The following is a 17,743-nucleotide window of genomic DNA, read 5'->3' as shown; positions in this document are numbered from 1 at the left end:
TTGAGACCAGTGGTTCTCAAACTATTTTACATCAAGGACCCCCAGACCCCCAGCAAAACCCATTGTACCAAATATTATTGACTTTGGTCAACTATGCACACAGTGACTTTTTAAACCACTGACTCTGGTACATTTCTGTGTCTAGATCGCAAAGCTGTGATCTCTCAGGGTCGGCTGAAGTGTGTTGGCTCATCCCTGTATCTCAAGACCAAGTGTGGCGTGGGATATAACCTCAGGCAAGTAGATAATTAATACCTTGTTAAAATGTGATGTTTCCAAACTGGCGTCCCTGTTTTGGCCTCTGGGCATGTCATTATATGCGAAAGTGTTGCAAAAATAAGCTATTTTCACTATTCATCATATGACAAAATATAGTGGTTGGTTTTAATTCTATGATCTTTATCGGATGAAAATAAACGGTGTTTGCATGCCTATTTGATGTACTACTTTCTTCCTTCTCCTGAATCTAGAATGTCTGTCAAAGAGGGATATGAGGCAGACACAGTCACATCACTGGTCAAGGAGCATGTTCCCAAGGCCCATCTGTCCAGGCAACAGGAGGCAGAGCTTACGTTTACTCTGCCTTTTGAAAGCATGGACACCTTTGCAGGTCAGATCACAGGAATGACATGAACAGCAAAGTAATAGTGGCATGAACAGCGGCGGTGGTTCAGGGGTAGAGTGCCTGGATGGGAACCGCAAGGTTTGCCAGTTCGAACCCGGGCTCCCCCAGAGTTACTGTCGAAGTGTCCTTGAGCAAGACACTGAACCCCTAATTGCTCCCGATGTGCTAGTTGGTGCCTTGCATGGTTTCCGCTGCCATCGGTGTATGAATGTGTGTGTGAATGGGTGAATGTAATGCACGATCTATGTAAAGCGCCTTGGATAAAGGCGCTATATAAATGCACCATTTACCATTTAGTGGTCTGTATGGCTGTAGCGGACGGTACTATGACCAGAAATGAGTGCATTAGATGTAACTTGGAATTTGTTTTATAATCCTACAGTAAGTGCCAGATGAGAGGTATTTTGCCATGTTGCATAATACAATGAGTGTCAAAATGTTTAGGCGAGGACAGCAAAGCATTTGGAAGTCAATCATCAATCAATCAATCTTTATTGTCACATCACAATTCAAGTAAGGTGGGTGAAAAACTTGATTATACAGGCTCATCATTGCTTCCCTCCCACGATGTAGGGAACATTTACATATGATAGATACATAACCTTATAACTGATATTATGCTAAACCTCACCCTTATGGTGACCATAACATCTTGAAACTAATTATTTCACCTCATCAGGCTCATATCGAGTACTAAGTCATTGAGTCATCACATTTAATATGTCCCCTTGTCTTCAGGTCTGTTCTCTGAGCTGGACTGCAGGCCAGATCTGGGTATTACCAACTACGGCGTCTCTATGACCACTCTGGAGGACGTGTTCCTACGTCTGGAAGCTGAGGCTGAAGTAGACCAAGCTGGTGAGTGAGAACAATGCTTCCAAGACACATCCCCAATCCGTGTATAACTGGAGGGGGGGAATGTTCGCTGAAGAAAGATGCAAAGAGATATGGTGCAGTATAGGGTTATAACTTGGTGGGGCATTCATTTCCAACTTGCATCATTCCAAGTAGGCCCCAACAAGCACCGCTCTAGTTGTGACTAAATAATAATAATAAATATAGCTGCAAGCAGCGATAAGGCGGGACCAAGCCGGAAGACAATAAGCAATGAGAACAATATGCACGAATAAGCCATAGAAACATGGAAGACTGAACTTGAGAAAAAGAAGACCCTGTAATTGTGACAATTGTTTTTAATTGTGTGGGATAGGGGCAGGGTTATTGAAGACTCATACACAGAGTTGGCGGTGCCCGGATCTGAACCCACAAACTTCTGTTTCAAAAGGCAAGAGCTCTACCAACTGAGCTATCCAGACACAATCAGTTGTTCTATTGTTAACAGCTAAATCATCCAGTGTTTTTGAAAACAAGTATGTGTCTCCTAGTTTTGGACATTACTACAGTGTGTTCGCTGTTCATGTGTTCACGTACAAACTTCTCATTTCAGATAATGGTCCATAGATTGTGTGTAAAGTGTTTCAAGCAAATTGCTCAAAAATCCAGGCAGAAAATCAGGTATAAGCATTTTTCAAACTGCTCAAAATAGCGGAATATCTGAGGGCGGAGCTTACTGTTCAAAGTGACAGATGTGTTCCCCATGAGTCAAGGAACATGTGGAAACAAGTGCCATGACTTTTGGCCAAACGAGGCATGAGTTACGCCTGTTCAAAGGTTTCATTTAAAAAAAAATGCTATAGCGCCCCCCTTTGGCCAATTGGAGTACGACTGGTTTCAGTGCTATTTGGCATGACTCTCTACCATAGTGTAAAGTTTCATAAGCATATGACACTGCATGTATGTATTAGGGGAAGAAGAAGAATTTTCACAAAACAGCAATTTTCATTGGCTCATAAAAACGTTTTTGTCCGTATAGGTCCAAAGTTCACGTGTAGAAGTTTTCGTGCATTTTGATCAAAGTTCCTGGGAGGAGATAGATTTTAACAGTTTTTCATATAATTCAAAATGGCGGGTGTTCTAAAGGTCAGAGGTCAAAGGCCAGAGCACGAAAGTTGTTCGGCATGAGGAGACGCATATGTGCATCAAAGTTTCATTGCCGACGGTCAAACGGTTCATGAGCTATGCGCGTTCAAAGTTTGCATTTTCAATTAAAGTGAATGGCACATCGAGTGGCAAATCGAGTGGCAAAGCAACATGCAAAGTGAGTTTAACATTGTTTAATGCAATCAGATATGACTTTTCTGTGTGGATGTATGGGCTGTCAAGGCCAGAAAGTAGTTTTAGCCACTCAGTAGGCGTTCCTGCATAACTTCCTGGTTTGATGATGTCACGCGCATACTCTCTATTGCCACGTTTCGCGAAAACCGACCGCACGGTTCAGCCAGAACTGCTATTTTTGGCAGAAGGAGAAGAAGAAAACTGGGACCAAGTCCCTTCTGGACTGCTTGGTCCGTTAAAGTAGGGTCAGGCAGTTTGATGTACAAGTGCACCCCTGGACACTACTGTATCCAAAGTTCAAGGTTACTTTATTTTGACATAATCCCAGACGGCAGTCAGTTGGAGCAACGTCATTGGGTGATTCTACGTAATGACATCATCATGTGACGACATCACAACGTTATCATCACAAAGATTTATCCCTTAAAATAAAACGTTGACTAAACCAAACTGTCATTGTGCAACATTTTAAAAACAATTCTTTCTGCTTGAAGTAACTTCTGAAGAGTAGTCGCTGAACCCGACCGTCTGCCATGAACCAGAACTTGCCTGGGGCGTGACTGCACTGTCCATCAATTCACCACAACAACCGTTCCCTGATTGGCCAAACCCAACTCATCAGCTGTGTGGATTTGTCAGACTTTGGGAGGCATCTGTGCCACCAAACCAACATAAGCAGCAGAGCACACAATTAGGACTCTACTTGTCTATTACGGAGAAAGGCTTAAAATACGGTGTGGGAAATGTTCTGCTGGACGCTGAACTTGAGTGGAGAAAGACTCCAGTTGTGCTACTACCGCATAACTGCTGCGGTAGCAGTTGGATACAAGGTGTACTGCTTTACGAGAATGTTTGGGAGTCGGATGTGTGCACATGTCTTTAACACAGTGTCATTGCGCTGGAGGATGCTGCCTTCCGTGACAACGGGTGGAGGACATTTTTACCACACAGCTGTTCTGATAGAAGATGTTGTTTACCTCTGGGGTGGGTGTCACATCTCTAATCATGCGTGCCACAACGTTCTTCATGCATTTGATGTCGACACCCACAGATGGTTTCAACCCAGGGCCTCTGGGACTGTTCCAGAGGGGAGGTCCGACCACTCAGCCTGTGTCTTGGAGAAGGTCATGTTTATCTATGGAGGATGGAACCAGCTGGCTGGATGGCATAATAGATGGACTAATGACATGCACAAGTTGGACACCACCACGATGCTCTGGTCTTTAATTAACACCGGAGGAACTCCATTGCAGAGGAGTCACTCTGCCACCATAATTGGGACAAAGATGTTTGTATTTGGGCGTGTGTGGAACCCGTGGGACAACAAGTTCAACAACATGACCCGAGTGTTTGACACAGAGACCAACTGCTGGCTGACGTCGCTTCTTGCAATGCCTCTTCAAGAAGAACATTCAGCCTTTGTCTACAATGGAGAGCTGTACATAGTTGGTGGCTACAACAACACCTCCAGTGATGTGTGGAAATTCAACCCAGAGACCTCAGAGACCTTCTCCTGGAAGAAGGTTGGGACCAAAGGGAAAGACCCATCTACGATGTACGAGATGTGCTATTGCATGGTGGGAGCTCGTGTCATCCTATTGGGAACACCCAATGAACTGTACATCCTAGACTTGAATCCTAGTCTCAAGACGCTGTGCAAGGTAGCAGTTATTCAGTACGGTCTGGAGCAGTCTGGACTCCCACACAACATCGGGTGGGAACTGGCGGCCATGTCTACCAACAGCAACTGAAAACAAAGTCCACAAAACAAGCAACAAACAAACCCATTGGCCCATATTCATAATCCACAGATCACCCGAGCACAGTCCATGACGTCTGTCTGTATTTTACTGTGGAACCGCATGTTGCGATATTAGCTTATTAAATATATTTTTGAGTGGTGTAAACCACTCCTACAACTGGCTTTTTTGTGCAGAAAAAATTAGCATGGTTGCTATGTTCACCCTGTTCACCCGGGTGGCTTTGCTAGTCTGTGCAGAAAAAATGAGCATGGTTGCTATGTTCACCCTGTTCACCCGGGTGTGATTTCATTATTGAGTGGTGTAAACCACTCCTACAACTGGCTTTTTTGTGCAGAAAAAATGAGCATGGTTGCTATGTTCACCCTGTTCACCCGGGTGGCTTTGCTAGTCTGTGCAGAAAAAATGAGCATGGTTGCTATGTTCACCCTGTTCACCCGGGTGTGATTTCATTACGTCAGACATGATTTCATTACGTCAGACAGGCTATATTACACCACTCAGTTCACACGGGTGTGATTTCTTATTTATTTATGCAATTTCCCAGATGTTTGTTTGTTTTTAAACATACATAAAATTATAAAGAAACATTAACAAAGTGTAAATAAACTATTAAAACTATTGTTTTTCTTTTTTTTGTATGTATGTAAAATAATCCCAATTAGCCTTTTTGAGTGGTGCAACCACTCCAAGGAACAGCAATGTCCGTGTCAACCGTGTGTTCAACCGTGTGTTCATGTTTGTGTGTTTGTGTGTGACTATGAGCACCAGTACCAATGAGTACCAAAAGTGGCGCTGTTGTGCCAGAAACGGAGAGAGAGAGATAGTGCTGCACTGTTGCCTGCTAATGAGAGAGAGAGATAGAGGGGGGGGGGATTTGCACCACTCAGTTCACACAGGTGTGATCTTTATTTTATAGGTTTCCTCGTGGATGCGCGGATGCGCATGGGCCAGCGTTTGTGCGACGCTGGTTAGTAGCGTCCGATTATTTGACTTATTTTATCTATTTTTAAGTCAGATTTGTATTACTCCCTTTTACCTACAGGTAGTTTTAGCAGTGTGTTTTAATCCAGTTAAGTTGTTTTAATGATCGGATGTACAGCGCGTTTGCTACAACTCTCTGCAATCTCCCCACCTGCATGGGAGCAGTAGCTATCAAACAGGCTAGTCGGTTTGGCAGCTTGCCAGCCGGGAGGCTAACCACACAGCTATAATGGTCGAAGATCAACACTAAACCAACAGCGATTCAACGCAGTGGGCCCAGTTCGATGGGCCCCTGTCGCTGTTTTTTTATCCGCAGCAAACATCAATACCATGGGTCCACCTACCGTACCATCCGTCTGTGTAGGATGTCTTCGGCTGACCCAGACCATCTCGGAACTGGAGGGAAGAGTCTCCGTCCTCCACCAGATCCGGGGAGATGAACTGATCCTCGACGAGCTGTCCTCCATGATCTGCCCCGACACCGTCGCATCTGTCCCAGAGCCTGAGTCGTGGGATCAGGATGTCTCCGTCGGCCCAACCGCCGCCACCGATGCGGTGGCTGAGCTGGACGCCACTGTCCCCGTCGACATGGATGCTCTTCAGAAACGCCGAGCTGGACTCCACCCTCCCACACCCGGATACCGCTGACAAATGGATCAGTCTGGGCGTTCGACCAAGACCTCGTCCCTCCTGTCCCCTGGAAAGTGGTCAGTCGGCGGTCCTATGGGAAGTCGGTTCATGAGCTATGCGCGTTCAAAGTTTGCATTTTCAATTGAGTGCTATAGCACCACCATTTGGCATAGTCCTTTACCATATAGAGAGTATGCGCATGCTTAAAGTGAATGGCACATCGAGTGGCAAATTGAGTGGCAAAGCAACATGCAAAGTGAGTTTAACATTGTTTAATGTTGTTTAATGCAATCAGATATGACTTTTCTGTGTGGATGTATGGGCTGTCAAGGCCAGAAAGTAGTTTTTAGCCACTCAGTAGGCGTTCCTGCATAACTTCCTGGTTTGATGATGATGTCACGCGCATACTCTCTATTGCCACGTTTCGCGAAAACCGACCGCACGGTTCAGCCAGAACTGCTATTTTTGGCAGAAGGAGAAGAAGAAAACTGGGACCAAGTCCCTTCTGGACTGCTTGGTCCGTTAAAGTAGGGTCAGGCAGTTTGATGTACAAGTGCACCCCTGGACACTACTGTATCCAAAGTTCAAAGTTACTTTATTTTGACATAATCCCAGACGGCAGTCAGTTGGAGCAACGTCATTGGGTGATTCTATGTAATGACATCATCATGTGACGACATCGCAACGTTATCATCACAAAGATTTATCCCTTAAAATAAAACGTTGACTAAACCAAACTGTCATTGTGCAACATTTTAACAACAATTCTTTCTGCTTGAAGTAACTTCTGAAGAGTAGTCGCCGACACCGCTGAACCCGACCGTCTGCCATGAACCAGAACTTGCCTGGGGCGTGACTGCACTGTCCATCAATTCACCACAACAACCGTTCCCTGATTAACCAAACCCAACTCATCAGCTGTGTGGATTTGTCAGACTTTGGGAGGCATCCGTGCCACCAAACCAACATAAGCAGCAGAGCACACAATTAGGATTCTACTTGTCTATTACGGAGAAAGGCTTAAAATACGGTGTGAGAAATGTTCTGCTGGACACTGAACTTGAGTGAAAAAAAACAAAAACTGCGCATAACTGCTGCGGTAGCAGTTGGATACAAGGTGTACTGCTTTACGAAAATGTTTGAGAGTCGGATATGTGCACATGTCTTTAACACAGTGTCATTGCGCTGGAGGATGCTGCCTTCCGTGACAACGGGTGGAGGAAATTGTTACCACACAGCTGTTCTGATAGATGTCGTTTACCTCTGGGGTGGGTGTCACATCTCTAATCATGCGTGCCACAACGTTCTTCATGCATTTGATGTCGACACCCACAGATGGTTTCAACCCAGGGCCTCTGGGACTGTTCCAGAGGGGAGGTGCGACCACTCAGCCTGTGTCTTGGAGAAGGTCATGTTTATCTATGGAGGATGGAACGAGCTGGCTGGATGGCATAATTACCATAATAGATGGACTAATGACATGCACAAGTTGGACACCACCACGATGCTCTGGTCTTTAATTAAGACCGGAGGAACTCCATTGCAGAGGAGTCACTCTGCCACCATACTTGGGACAAAGATGTTTGTAGTTGGGCGTGTGTGGAACTCGTGGGACAACAAGTACAACAACATCACCCGAGTGTTTGACACAGAGACCAACTGCTGGCTGAGAACGCTTCCTGCAAAGCCTCCTCCAGAAGAACATTCAGCCTTTGTCTACAATGGAGAGCTGTACATAGTTGGTGGCTACAACAACACCTCCAGTGATGCGTGGAAATTCAACCCAGAGACCTTCTCCTGGAAGAAGGTTGGGACCAAAGGGAAAGGCCCATCTACGATGTACGAGATGTGCTATTGCATGGTGGGAGCTCGTGTCATCCTATTGGGAACACCCAATGAACTGTACATCCTAGACTTGAATCCTAGTCTCAAGACGCTGTGCAAGGTCGCAGTTATTCAGTACGGTCTGGAGCAGTCTCGACTCCCACACAACATCAGGTGGGAACTGGCGGCCATGTCTACCAACAGCAACTGAAAACAAAGTCCACAAAACAAGCAACAAACAAACCCGTTGGCCCAGATTCATAATCCACAGATCACCCCAGCACAGTCCATGACATCTGTCTGTATTTTACTGTGGAACCGCGCGTTGCGATATTAGCCTTTTAAATATATATATATTTTTTTATGCAATTTCCCAGATGTTTGTTTGTTTTTAAACATCAATGTGACATCAATGAACAGCAATGTCCGTGTCAACCGTGTGTTCAACCGTGTCTTCATGTTTGTGTGTTTGTGTGTGACTATGAGCACCAGTACCAATGAGTACCAAAAGTGGCGCTGTTGTGCCAGAAACAGAGAGAGAGAGATAGTGCTGCACTGTTGCCTGCTAATGAGAGAGAGAGAGAGATAGGGAGGGGGGGATTTCCACTACTCAGTTCACACGGGTGTGATTTTTATTTTATAGGTTTCCTCGTGGATGCGCATGCGCCAGGATTTGTGCGACGATGGTTAGTAGCGTCCGACTATTTGACTTATTTGATCTATTTTTAAGTCAGATTTGTATTACTCCCTTTTACCTACAGGTAGTTTTAGCAGTGTGTTTTAATCCGGTTAAGTGGTTTTAATGATCGGATGTACAGCGTGTTTGCTACAACTCTCTGCAATCTCCCTACCTGCATGGGAGCAGTAGCTATCAAACAGGCTAGTCGGTTTGGCAGCTTGCCAGCCGGGAGGCTAACCACACAGCTATAATGGTCGAAGATCAACGCTAAACCAACAGCGATTCAACGCAGTGGGCCCAGTTCGATGGGCCCCTGTCGCTGTTTTTTTATCCGCAGCAAACATCAATACCATGGGTCCACCTACCGTACCATCCGTCTGTGTAGGATGTCTTCGGCTGACCCAGACCATCTCGGAACTGGAGGGAAGAGTCTCCGTCCTCCACCAGGTCCGGGGAGATGAACTGATCCTCGACGAGCTGTCCTCCATGATCTGCCCCGACACCGTCGCATCTGTCCCAGAGCCTGAGTCGTTGGATCAGGATGTCTCCGTCGGCCCAACCGCCGATGTGGTGGCTGAGCTGGACGCCACTGTCCCCGTCGACATGGATGCTCTTCAGAAACGCCGAGCTGGACTCCACCCTCCCGCACCCGGATACCGCTGACAAATGGATCAGTCTGGGCGTTCGACCAAGACCTCGTCCCTCCTGTCCCCTGGAAAGTGGTCAGTCGGCGGTCCTATGGGAAGTCCCGTTCCCGAACCTTCCGTCCACACCAACCTGCACCTACGCTGTCCACTAGCAATCCATTTTCCATTTTGGATATGAATAATTCCCCCCCCCCCCCCCCCTGGTCCAAAGTGGCAGGCTCCCGGTGCCCTCGGAGCCTGATTGTCAGTCTTCCTCTCTATCCCCCGGACCTAGGTCCAGTCTGTTCACTCTGGCCTCGTCCGTTTCACACCCTGCCATCAGTACCCAGGTCGAGATGGCTGGTGCAGCTGTCCATTCACCAACTGAGCGGAGAGCGTCACCCCCCGCTGTCCGCCGTGAGTTGCTACACTCGGCGGTGCCTAGACAGTCGGGGGGTCATCCTCGCCAGTGGGCTAAACAGCCTTCGTCCACCACCGACGGCACCCGCACATCCAATGTGTCTCCTGTTCCCCCTTTAATCCCCCTACAGTAAATGTAATTGTAATTGTAAATGTACTACATGCCCCTTTTAAAGAGCAAAGAATACAAGCCAGATCTAGCCCTTGGTACTGTAGTTGGCTCTCTTATGAGCTGTCATCTATGCTCCAGCTAAAAAACAAGGCCTTGGTTTTAGCTAAAAAATCAAGAGATCCCTCTCATATTGTGTTCATATTGTCTGTCTGTGTCTCAGACGACAGCGTGTTCATATTGTCTGTCTGTGTCTCAGACTACAGCGTGTTCATATTGTCTCCGTGTCTCAGACTACAGCGTGTTCATATTGTCTCTGTGTCTCAGACTACAGCGTGTTCATATTGTCTGTGTCTTAGACTACAGCGTGTTCAAATTGTCTGTGTCTCAGACTACAGCGTGTTCATATAGTCTGTCTGTGTCTCAGACTACAGCGTGTTCATATAGTCTGTCTGTGTCTCAGACTACAGCGTGTTCATATAGTCTGTCTGTGTCTCAGACTACAGCGTGTTCATATTGTGTCTGTGTCTCAGACTACAGCGTGTTCATATTGTGTCTGTGTCTCAGACTACAGCGTGTTCATATTGTGTCTGTGTCTCAGACTACAGCGTGTTCATATTGTCTGTCTGTGTCTCAGACTACAGCGTGTTCAACCAGGAGCAGAAGGTGGAGGAGGAGTGCGATGCGTCCTCCATCTCCACGGACGACACGGACCAGCGGCTGTTGGCCTTCTCGGACGGCCGTGCGTCGGACGCGGCGTCGGGCCACGAGCTGTGGAGGCAGCAGTTCAGCACCGTGGCCTGGCTCCACATGCTCAACATGCGACGGGAGAGGAAGGCCTTCGTCTACACGTGAGTAACTCTGAATCTGGCTCCACATGCGCATGGAGACGAAAACCTTCGTCTACACGTGAGTAACTCTGAATCTGGCTCCACATGCGCAGGGAGACGAAAACCTTCGTCTACACGTGAGTGGCCTCGGTACCCAGGCAGGGAGCATACCAGCAATGCTTTATATAGAAATAGGTAGCAGTGTTTGTCCCACCTCTCAGCCAGAGAGAATAAACCTGAGTTCACATAAAGTGCACAGTGGTGGGTACTGTAACTATCACCAGTAGTCCACCTTAAGGCAGAGTGGTAGACAGTATCTAGGCGCTTTTAAATGACGCTTTAAAGTGATGGAGCAGCAGACCTATATACATAATGTCACCATATTCCAGGACCGAGAGGAAAGTGGCCTTAAATCTCTCCCCCCTTCCCGTACCTCCCTCTTTTCCCAGGCTGGTGTTGTTGGTGGTGTTTGTGTGTTAAGTTTGTGTGTTACGGAAGGTTGCCGTGTTTCTTCACTAGTCCAATCCAGAAGAACACAGTTTGACGGCCACTGCTACAGAGCTGACAATGAGGTTATATCTTCCCTTCTTCTCTGGAGTCCTGCCTCAAAGCAGACCAGAGGTAGAAAACTGTCGTTCCCTGATGCCATCGCTAGGGGCACATGCATCAGTAAGCAGGAACTGGGGATGGTAATGAAGGACCGGGAAGTCTGGCGTGGCATTGTGAAATCCATGATCTCGACCGCGGTCGAAAAATGATGTTGATGATTGTGTGTTAATGTTGTCCCTCTGTCCCAGGCTGGCGTTGTTGGTGGTGTTTGTGGCCGCTGTGCTGGTCCTGTCTCTGGCCACGGGCAACATCCAGATCCACTCGCCGGACAGACAGTTCCTGCCCAATGTCTACCTCCTCAAACGCCACCAGGGAGCGCCCAGGAAGTACTCCACCAGCTTACTGGTTTGCAACTCCTCAGGTTAGGCTAACATTTAGTTTACCCCCTACCCACCCCTCAATCCTTTTTTTGAGTGGTGTAAACCACTCCTACAACTGGCTTTGTTAGTTTACGTGTCTGTTCGTACCAAAAAATGAGCATGGTTGCTATGGTCACCCAGTTCACACGGGTGTGATTTCATTACGTCAGACCACAGTTGATCAGTCTATATAAGACCTTACACCACTCAGTTCACACGGGTGTGATTTTTGAGTGGTGTAAACCACTCCTACAACTGGCTTTGTTAGTTTACGTGTCTGTTCGTACCAAAAAATGAGCATGGTTGCTATGGTCAACTGGCTTTGTTAGTTTACGTGTCTGTTCGTACCAAAAAATGAGCATGGTTGCTATGGTCACCCAGTTCACACGGGTGTGATTTCATTACGTCAGACATTACGTCAGACCACAGCTGATCAGTCTATATAAGACCTTACACCACTCAGTTCACACGGGTGTGATATTTTTCTAGAATCATTTGACGTGCTATGGAGGCAAATGATCAATATGAATCCTTTACCTTTGTATTGACTAATACCTTGGTAAGGATTCTATACCTTGAATTTAGCTGCGTTTCTCCATCGGTTTTCCGAAAAACGCGTCCAGTGTGCAACCACCTTAACTGTCATTTCTCGACAGGCTCGGATATCTCTGACCTGGTCCACAACCTGGAGTCTCAGAACATCCTGGTGGAGATGATGAAGCAGGTGGACTACATGGCAGCGGCTCCTCACAGCGCTGCCCTCAACGTGACGGGATCCAGCAAGGTAATATAACATAATTTTGGGGCGGGAACGCCTTTTGGTGTTCTAAGCATTATGTTATACTTTTAGCTATTGAAAAATAGCAGATCTACAAGCTCATAGCGCGGCACCGAGTGCCGCGCTACGAGCTTGTAGGTCTGCTATTTTTTGAAAAATCGTGAAAACGTGGCGCAAATTTGGAATATATATTCTTTCAGAGCGAACATTTTTAACTCAAATCTTTGCTTATTGGGGGTCCCTGGAACAACATAATTTGAGATTGTGGTCCGCGGCCAATTACATATAATTCTGGGGGTTCTTGACATGAAATAGTTTGAGAACCACTGACATAGAAACATAGTTTTTTTTTCAGGATTTTAGAAGACATCTTGTAGAATCTAGTGTCGGGTCTAATGGGATAACCTGACTACATGGCAGCGGCTCCTCACAGTGCTGCCATCAACTGATTATGGACATCTCCTACATACTGCCAACGCCAGTAGGCCACTAGGAAATGCAGAAGTGAAATTTCTGCCGCCCAAGCGAAAACATTGTGAAACTGATTTACATGGCCGGTTAAGACTGATATGAGGTTAAGGGACTTACGTGGCCGGTTTAGGCTGAGGTTAGGGTTAGAATTAGACGCCACATCGGCTGACAACAACGTCAGTATGTTGAAATGTCCATATTGGCTTCATTGAATGGTGTTGATAACGGCTGATGACTGAGATTAAATCATCTGATAACATCCGAAGCCGCTAACATCCTCACATCGCTGCCATGATCAACGTGACAGGATCCAGCAAGGTCCACTTCATCTCTGATTCATGATACACTGTATAGGCCTGTTGCAAAATTATAATCGCAATTATTTGAGATCATCGCAATTAATTTTGCATAATCGTTTTCGTGTCGAAAACCTTTCATACATTTTCCAAAAACATTGCAGAAATAGCAGATCAACAAGCTTACAACAGAAGTGAGGTTTTGTCGAAGCTTGTCTGTCAAAGCTTGTAAGATCGGCTATTTGTACTTTTGTTTTTAAGTATGAAATTATGTCAGTCATTTCTTTGTATATTTAGGTTATTTGCCATATCTGCCTTGTGATTTTTTTTAATAAGAAGCCTAACAGGCAAACATAAATTAGGTTTGTAATTCATAACGCTCCAATGTTGAATGCCAAAAAGCACAATTATGTCGTAAAATGTCATAATCGTGACACAGTTTATTTGATGCTATAAGAATGTAAACGCCATGCGATCCCCTGGCTGTCATCAGGGATCACCCTGAAGAAGGCAGTTGTCTGCTGAAGCGTTGGTTCGTTTATTCTCTCTGCGTCCTAAAATACATGATTGGCACTTTGGCTGTATCAGTGTGTGTGTGGTTGGCCACTTTCTTGTCTCTTGAAGACGAGACTTTTTATGTTACCAGAGATCTAACCTTAGTCATGGACTGACATCTTTCCTCGTTGCATTTCCATTTATGTAAACATAGAGTGCACTCCGTCTGAGGGCTACTAAGAGGTCTATTGAAAGCCAGACGTTAAATTCTTTAAAAGGACACTTGTCCTGCAGTGGTGGAAAAAGTACTCAATTGTTTTACTTAAGTAAAAGTACCAATATTGCAATTAAGGCCTCACTCAGACCTTTACTGCATTGCTGTATGCTTGTTGGATGAATGTTGTGTAGTGTCATGGCCGCCCCAATGCATTTCCAATGGGAGTCACATGGTTTGACACAACATTTGTGTTGTATGAGGGGGAGGGGCGCAGTCGAAACACAGCCGAAACACAGCCAAAAGCCATACAACAGCTTGTAGTCCAAAATGTGGACTACAAACCATGTGACATTTCCATTGGAAATGCATTGGGGCGGCCATGACACTACACAACATTCATCCAACAAGCATACAGCAATGCAGTAAAGGTTTGAGTGAGGCCTTAGAACTACTTCATTACAAGTAAAAGTACGGAATTGAAAAGTACTAAAAGTAAAAGTACTAAAAGTAAAAGTACTAGTACTACTATTGAAAATAGCAGATCTAAATCGGCTATTTTCAAATGGCTGAAATGTATAGGGTTGAAGTGGTTAATGTATGTTTTCTAATCAAAATTTAAATCGCCAAAGTAACTAGCAACTAAAGTTTTCAAATAATTGTAGTGGAGTAAAAGTAAAGATTTTGGCTCCGAGATGTAGTGGAGTAGAAGTAAAAGTACTGGATATTGGAAATACTCAAGTAAAGTATACCTCAAAATTGTACTTAAGTACAGTATAAGTACAGTACTTAAGTAAAAGTACTTAGTTACTTTCCACCACTGTTTTCCTGGCATGCAGAATAGGCACTGGTGGTGCCCTATTTTCGTTGCCGTCGGGTCAAAAACGTTCCTTTTTCAAATGTAAACGCATTTAGGACTGAGGCCGATTCTAAAAAATGCCTTCTAAATACTGATCTACGTTTTCGGAAACACTTCAAATAATTATTCAAAAATTGGTGTGACACTGTATGATGATGCATACATTTATATAAAACAGAAAAAAAACCTAAAACCTTTTTTACTACCTTTTCAACAGGGTTTCCGGTACAGTGTGGCGTTCAACAGCACCACGGTACACTCCCTGCCAATGGCGGTCAATGTCCTCAGCAACGCTCTCCTGCGAGGCCTCAACGGCACCGGGAGGATCCGAACCTGGACCAAGCCTTTTGACTATGTGAGCATTTTAACTAAGACACATCATGATCTATCAAATCAGTCAGATTAACTTGTGTTACTTATGCAGACCTTGGTTCAACGCGTGTTGATGTGTTATGGAAATGATTAATTCTCCAGCAAATCCCAGAAGCCACGTCCTACGCCCTGGTGTACATCGAGGCCATCATACTTGGCATGCTGGCGGCTGGAATGCCAGCCTACTTTGCCATGGACCACACCCGGGACAGAGAGGTACATATTATATATATATTATATTATATATATTTCAGAGCGAACATTTTCATTGGGGCTAGTGCAGTGGTTTTCAACCAGTGGTCCTTGAGGGGGTTCCAGGTGGTCCCCAGCTAAATGATGGAGAGTTGGTAATAACCAAATGGACCCTTATAGATCTTTAAAGGGACATTTCACCGCTGGAAGAAACTGCAGTCACTCAATGTTAATAGTATTTGTACTAGTAGGTAACGGTAGCATAATTTGAAATTTGTACCCAAAAACAATGGAAGTCTGACTGGATTGCTGAATTCCTACAATGCCCATAATGCTTTAGTGCACTTCCCCTCCTTGTGGAGAGGGGGGAGGCTGCATGGGGGTGTGACTTTGTAGTCCAGGAAGGAAGCGAGACCACATTTTCACACATAAAAACCCCAGAAAAGTTTTTCTTGTGTCCTAAACATCATTAAAATAAGCTCTGGTTGCAAAAGGAGTGAAGTGGCCCTTTAAATCTTGAGAGCGTAACATGAATCCAGATGGACCCTTCACAGGTCCATGGTGCCCTCAGCCTTCCGGCGTGGTCAGATTGAGTGACCTTACCTTGTTGTGTGTTGCAGATCAAGTGTCGCTCCACTCTGCGCATCTCAGGCATGGTGCCCTCGGCCTACTGGTGTGGCCAGGCGGCGGTGGACATCCCCTTCTATTACATCATCCTGTCTGCCATGACCGTCATCCTCTTCTGCTTCCACACGGGCAGCCTGCTCACCTCCAGCAACCTCACCGCTGTGGTTAGTAGCAGCACCTAGTGGTGGGGGGAAAAGTACTGACGAAAGGAAGAAGCACGCACAACTCCAGCTATCTCAGCTCTTGGAACATTTTACCGGGTGCACGGTCAGGAATCACTTTAGAAGAAGGAGAATACCAGCACTCACAGAGTAGTCCTTTAAGGCACTTTATTGTTTCATCTTTACATGGGAAGGTATGCTGCAAGCAGCAACACAACGTTGTGTTGCTGCTTGCAGCATACCTTCCCATGTAAAGGGAAAGTACTGACGAAACAATACTGCAATGTAGAAATAACTCTGGTACAAGATAAAGTCCGGAATTCAAATTTTACATGAGTAAAAGTGCCAAACCTATTGGTATAAGAAAGAAGCTACAGATGCAGAAATGTGTGCATTGTTTAGACATCAATGGAGAATATAAACGATGGATTGAGCAGCCCCGAGGGTTTTATTAGACATCTTGACTGTGATGAATTACGTGTATTAACAAAAATCATGTGAACTGAGTGGTGCACCCCCCCCCCCCCCTCTCTCTCTCTGTCATTAGCAGGCAACAGTGCAGCACTATCTCTCTCTCTCTGTTTCTGGCACAACAGCGCCACTTTTGCCCCTACTGGTACTCATAGTCACATAGTCACATACATAGGTTAACACGGACATTGCTGTTCCTTGGAGTGGTTGCACCACTCGCCAAAAAAGTGAGGCTCATGCTCATGCCTGGTAGCTTGCAGCCGCCAGTTAGGCAATGAGTAACTAAACTCGCCGAGCAAGACGCCAAGACTGATGTGAGACACATGTGCATTGCCATGATATTGCCGTTTCCCCTCCTCCCCCAGGTGTTGTGCACGGTGGGCTTCTGCCCGGCCATGATCCTCTTCACCTACGTGGTCTCGTTTGGCTTCGCCCGCGTCCAGAGCAACAGGGACTTCTTCTCCGTGGTCTCCATGATGGTGAGACTGCAATTTATGACACGGAAACGTTCAGAAATACCTACAGAATATTGTAAAAAGATATATACACTGGGTGACAATGCACTGAATATTTCCGATGTTTTAGGTGTGTGTAGTAGTGTCATTAATGAATGTGTTGTCCGTCCTGTTCTTTTAAAGGTGTGTGTAGTGTCTGCTTCCCTGGTCCAGCTGTCGTTTGTCAACGACAACCCGAGCCTGACGCGGAACCTGCACAACGCCCTGTGTTTCTTCAACCCTCTGTACCCTCTCATGGGCTGCCTCAACTGCATCACCAAGGTAGGCCCGCTTCTCAGTTCCTCCTGCACCGTTTTACACTGTATTCATCACAATCAGCACACTACACCTTATAATGTAGCGCTTAGAAATATAGGACACAGTCGATTTCCGGTGGTCCCCCAAACTGGTATTTGTGTGTGTGTGTGTGTGTGTGTGGGTGGGAGTCGGAGAGATACATTCCCAGACTGTACTACAGACCCTCTGTGACATTTGACTTTCTCATCCAGGCTACCTTCCTGCCGTCACTCTACGAAGAGAACTTCCTGTGGAAGAACCTGCTCATCGCTGTCGTGGCCGTATGTACTAGTACACTACATCAAAACATTGACATTGTCCAACACTTGCTGTAGAAGGACACGTTGAGACTGTGTGCGTGCGCGTGTGTGTGTGTGTGTGTGTGT

General features: G+C 45.9%; 1 protein-coding gene across 6 annotated transcripts in view; it reads left to right on the top strand.

Annotated features, from left to right (window-relative positions):
- abca5 (ATP-binding cassette, sub-family A (ABC1), member 5) overlaps window positions 1–17,743 on the top strand; it is a 49,853-nt gene that overhangs the window by 19,842 nt on the left and 12,268 nt on the right. For all 6 annotated transcript variants that reach the window (XM_079492105.1, XM_079492106.1, XM_079492108.1 and 3 more), the window contains 12 exons: window positions 146–236; window positions 471–610; window positions 1,364–1,483; window positions 10,470–10,683; window positions 11,460–11,632; window positions 12,287–12,414; window positions 14,961–15,098; window positions 15,218–15,331; window positions 15,928–16,098; window positions 16,932–17,045; window positions 17,205–17,342; window positions 17,570–17,638. In XM_079492105.1, coding sequence (XP_079348231.1) covers window positions 146–236; window positions 471–610; window positions 1,364–1,483; window positions 10,470–10,683; window positions 11,460–11,632; window positions 12,287–12,414; window positions 14,961–15,098; window positions 15,218–15,331; window positions 15,928–16,098; window positions 16,932–17,045; window positions 17,205–17,342; window positions 17,570–17,638 — 1,610 coding nt within the window. The remainder of the gene's footprint in view (window positions 1–145; window positions 237–470; window positions 611–1,363; window positions 1,484–10,469; window positions 10,684–11,459; window positions 11,633–12,286; window positions 12,415–14,960; window positions 15,099–15,217; window positions 15,332–15,927; window positions 16,099–16,931; window positions 17,046–17,204; window positions 17,343–17,569; window positions 17,639–17,743) is intronic.

The sequence above is a fragment of the Electrona antarctica genome, assembly GCF_951216825.1.
Source record: "Electrona antarctica genome assembly, chromosome: 22".
Lineage (NCBI taxonomy): Eukaryota > Metazoa > Chordata > Actinopteri > Myctophiformes > Myctophidae > Electrona > Electrona antarctica.
Note: the sequence above shows the minus strand (reverse complement) of the source record. Positions and strands in the feature narration are given on the sequence as shown.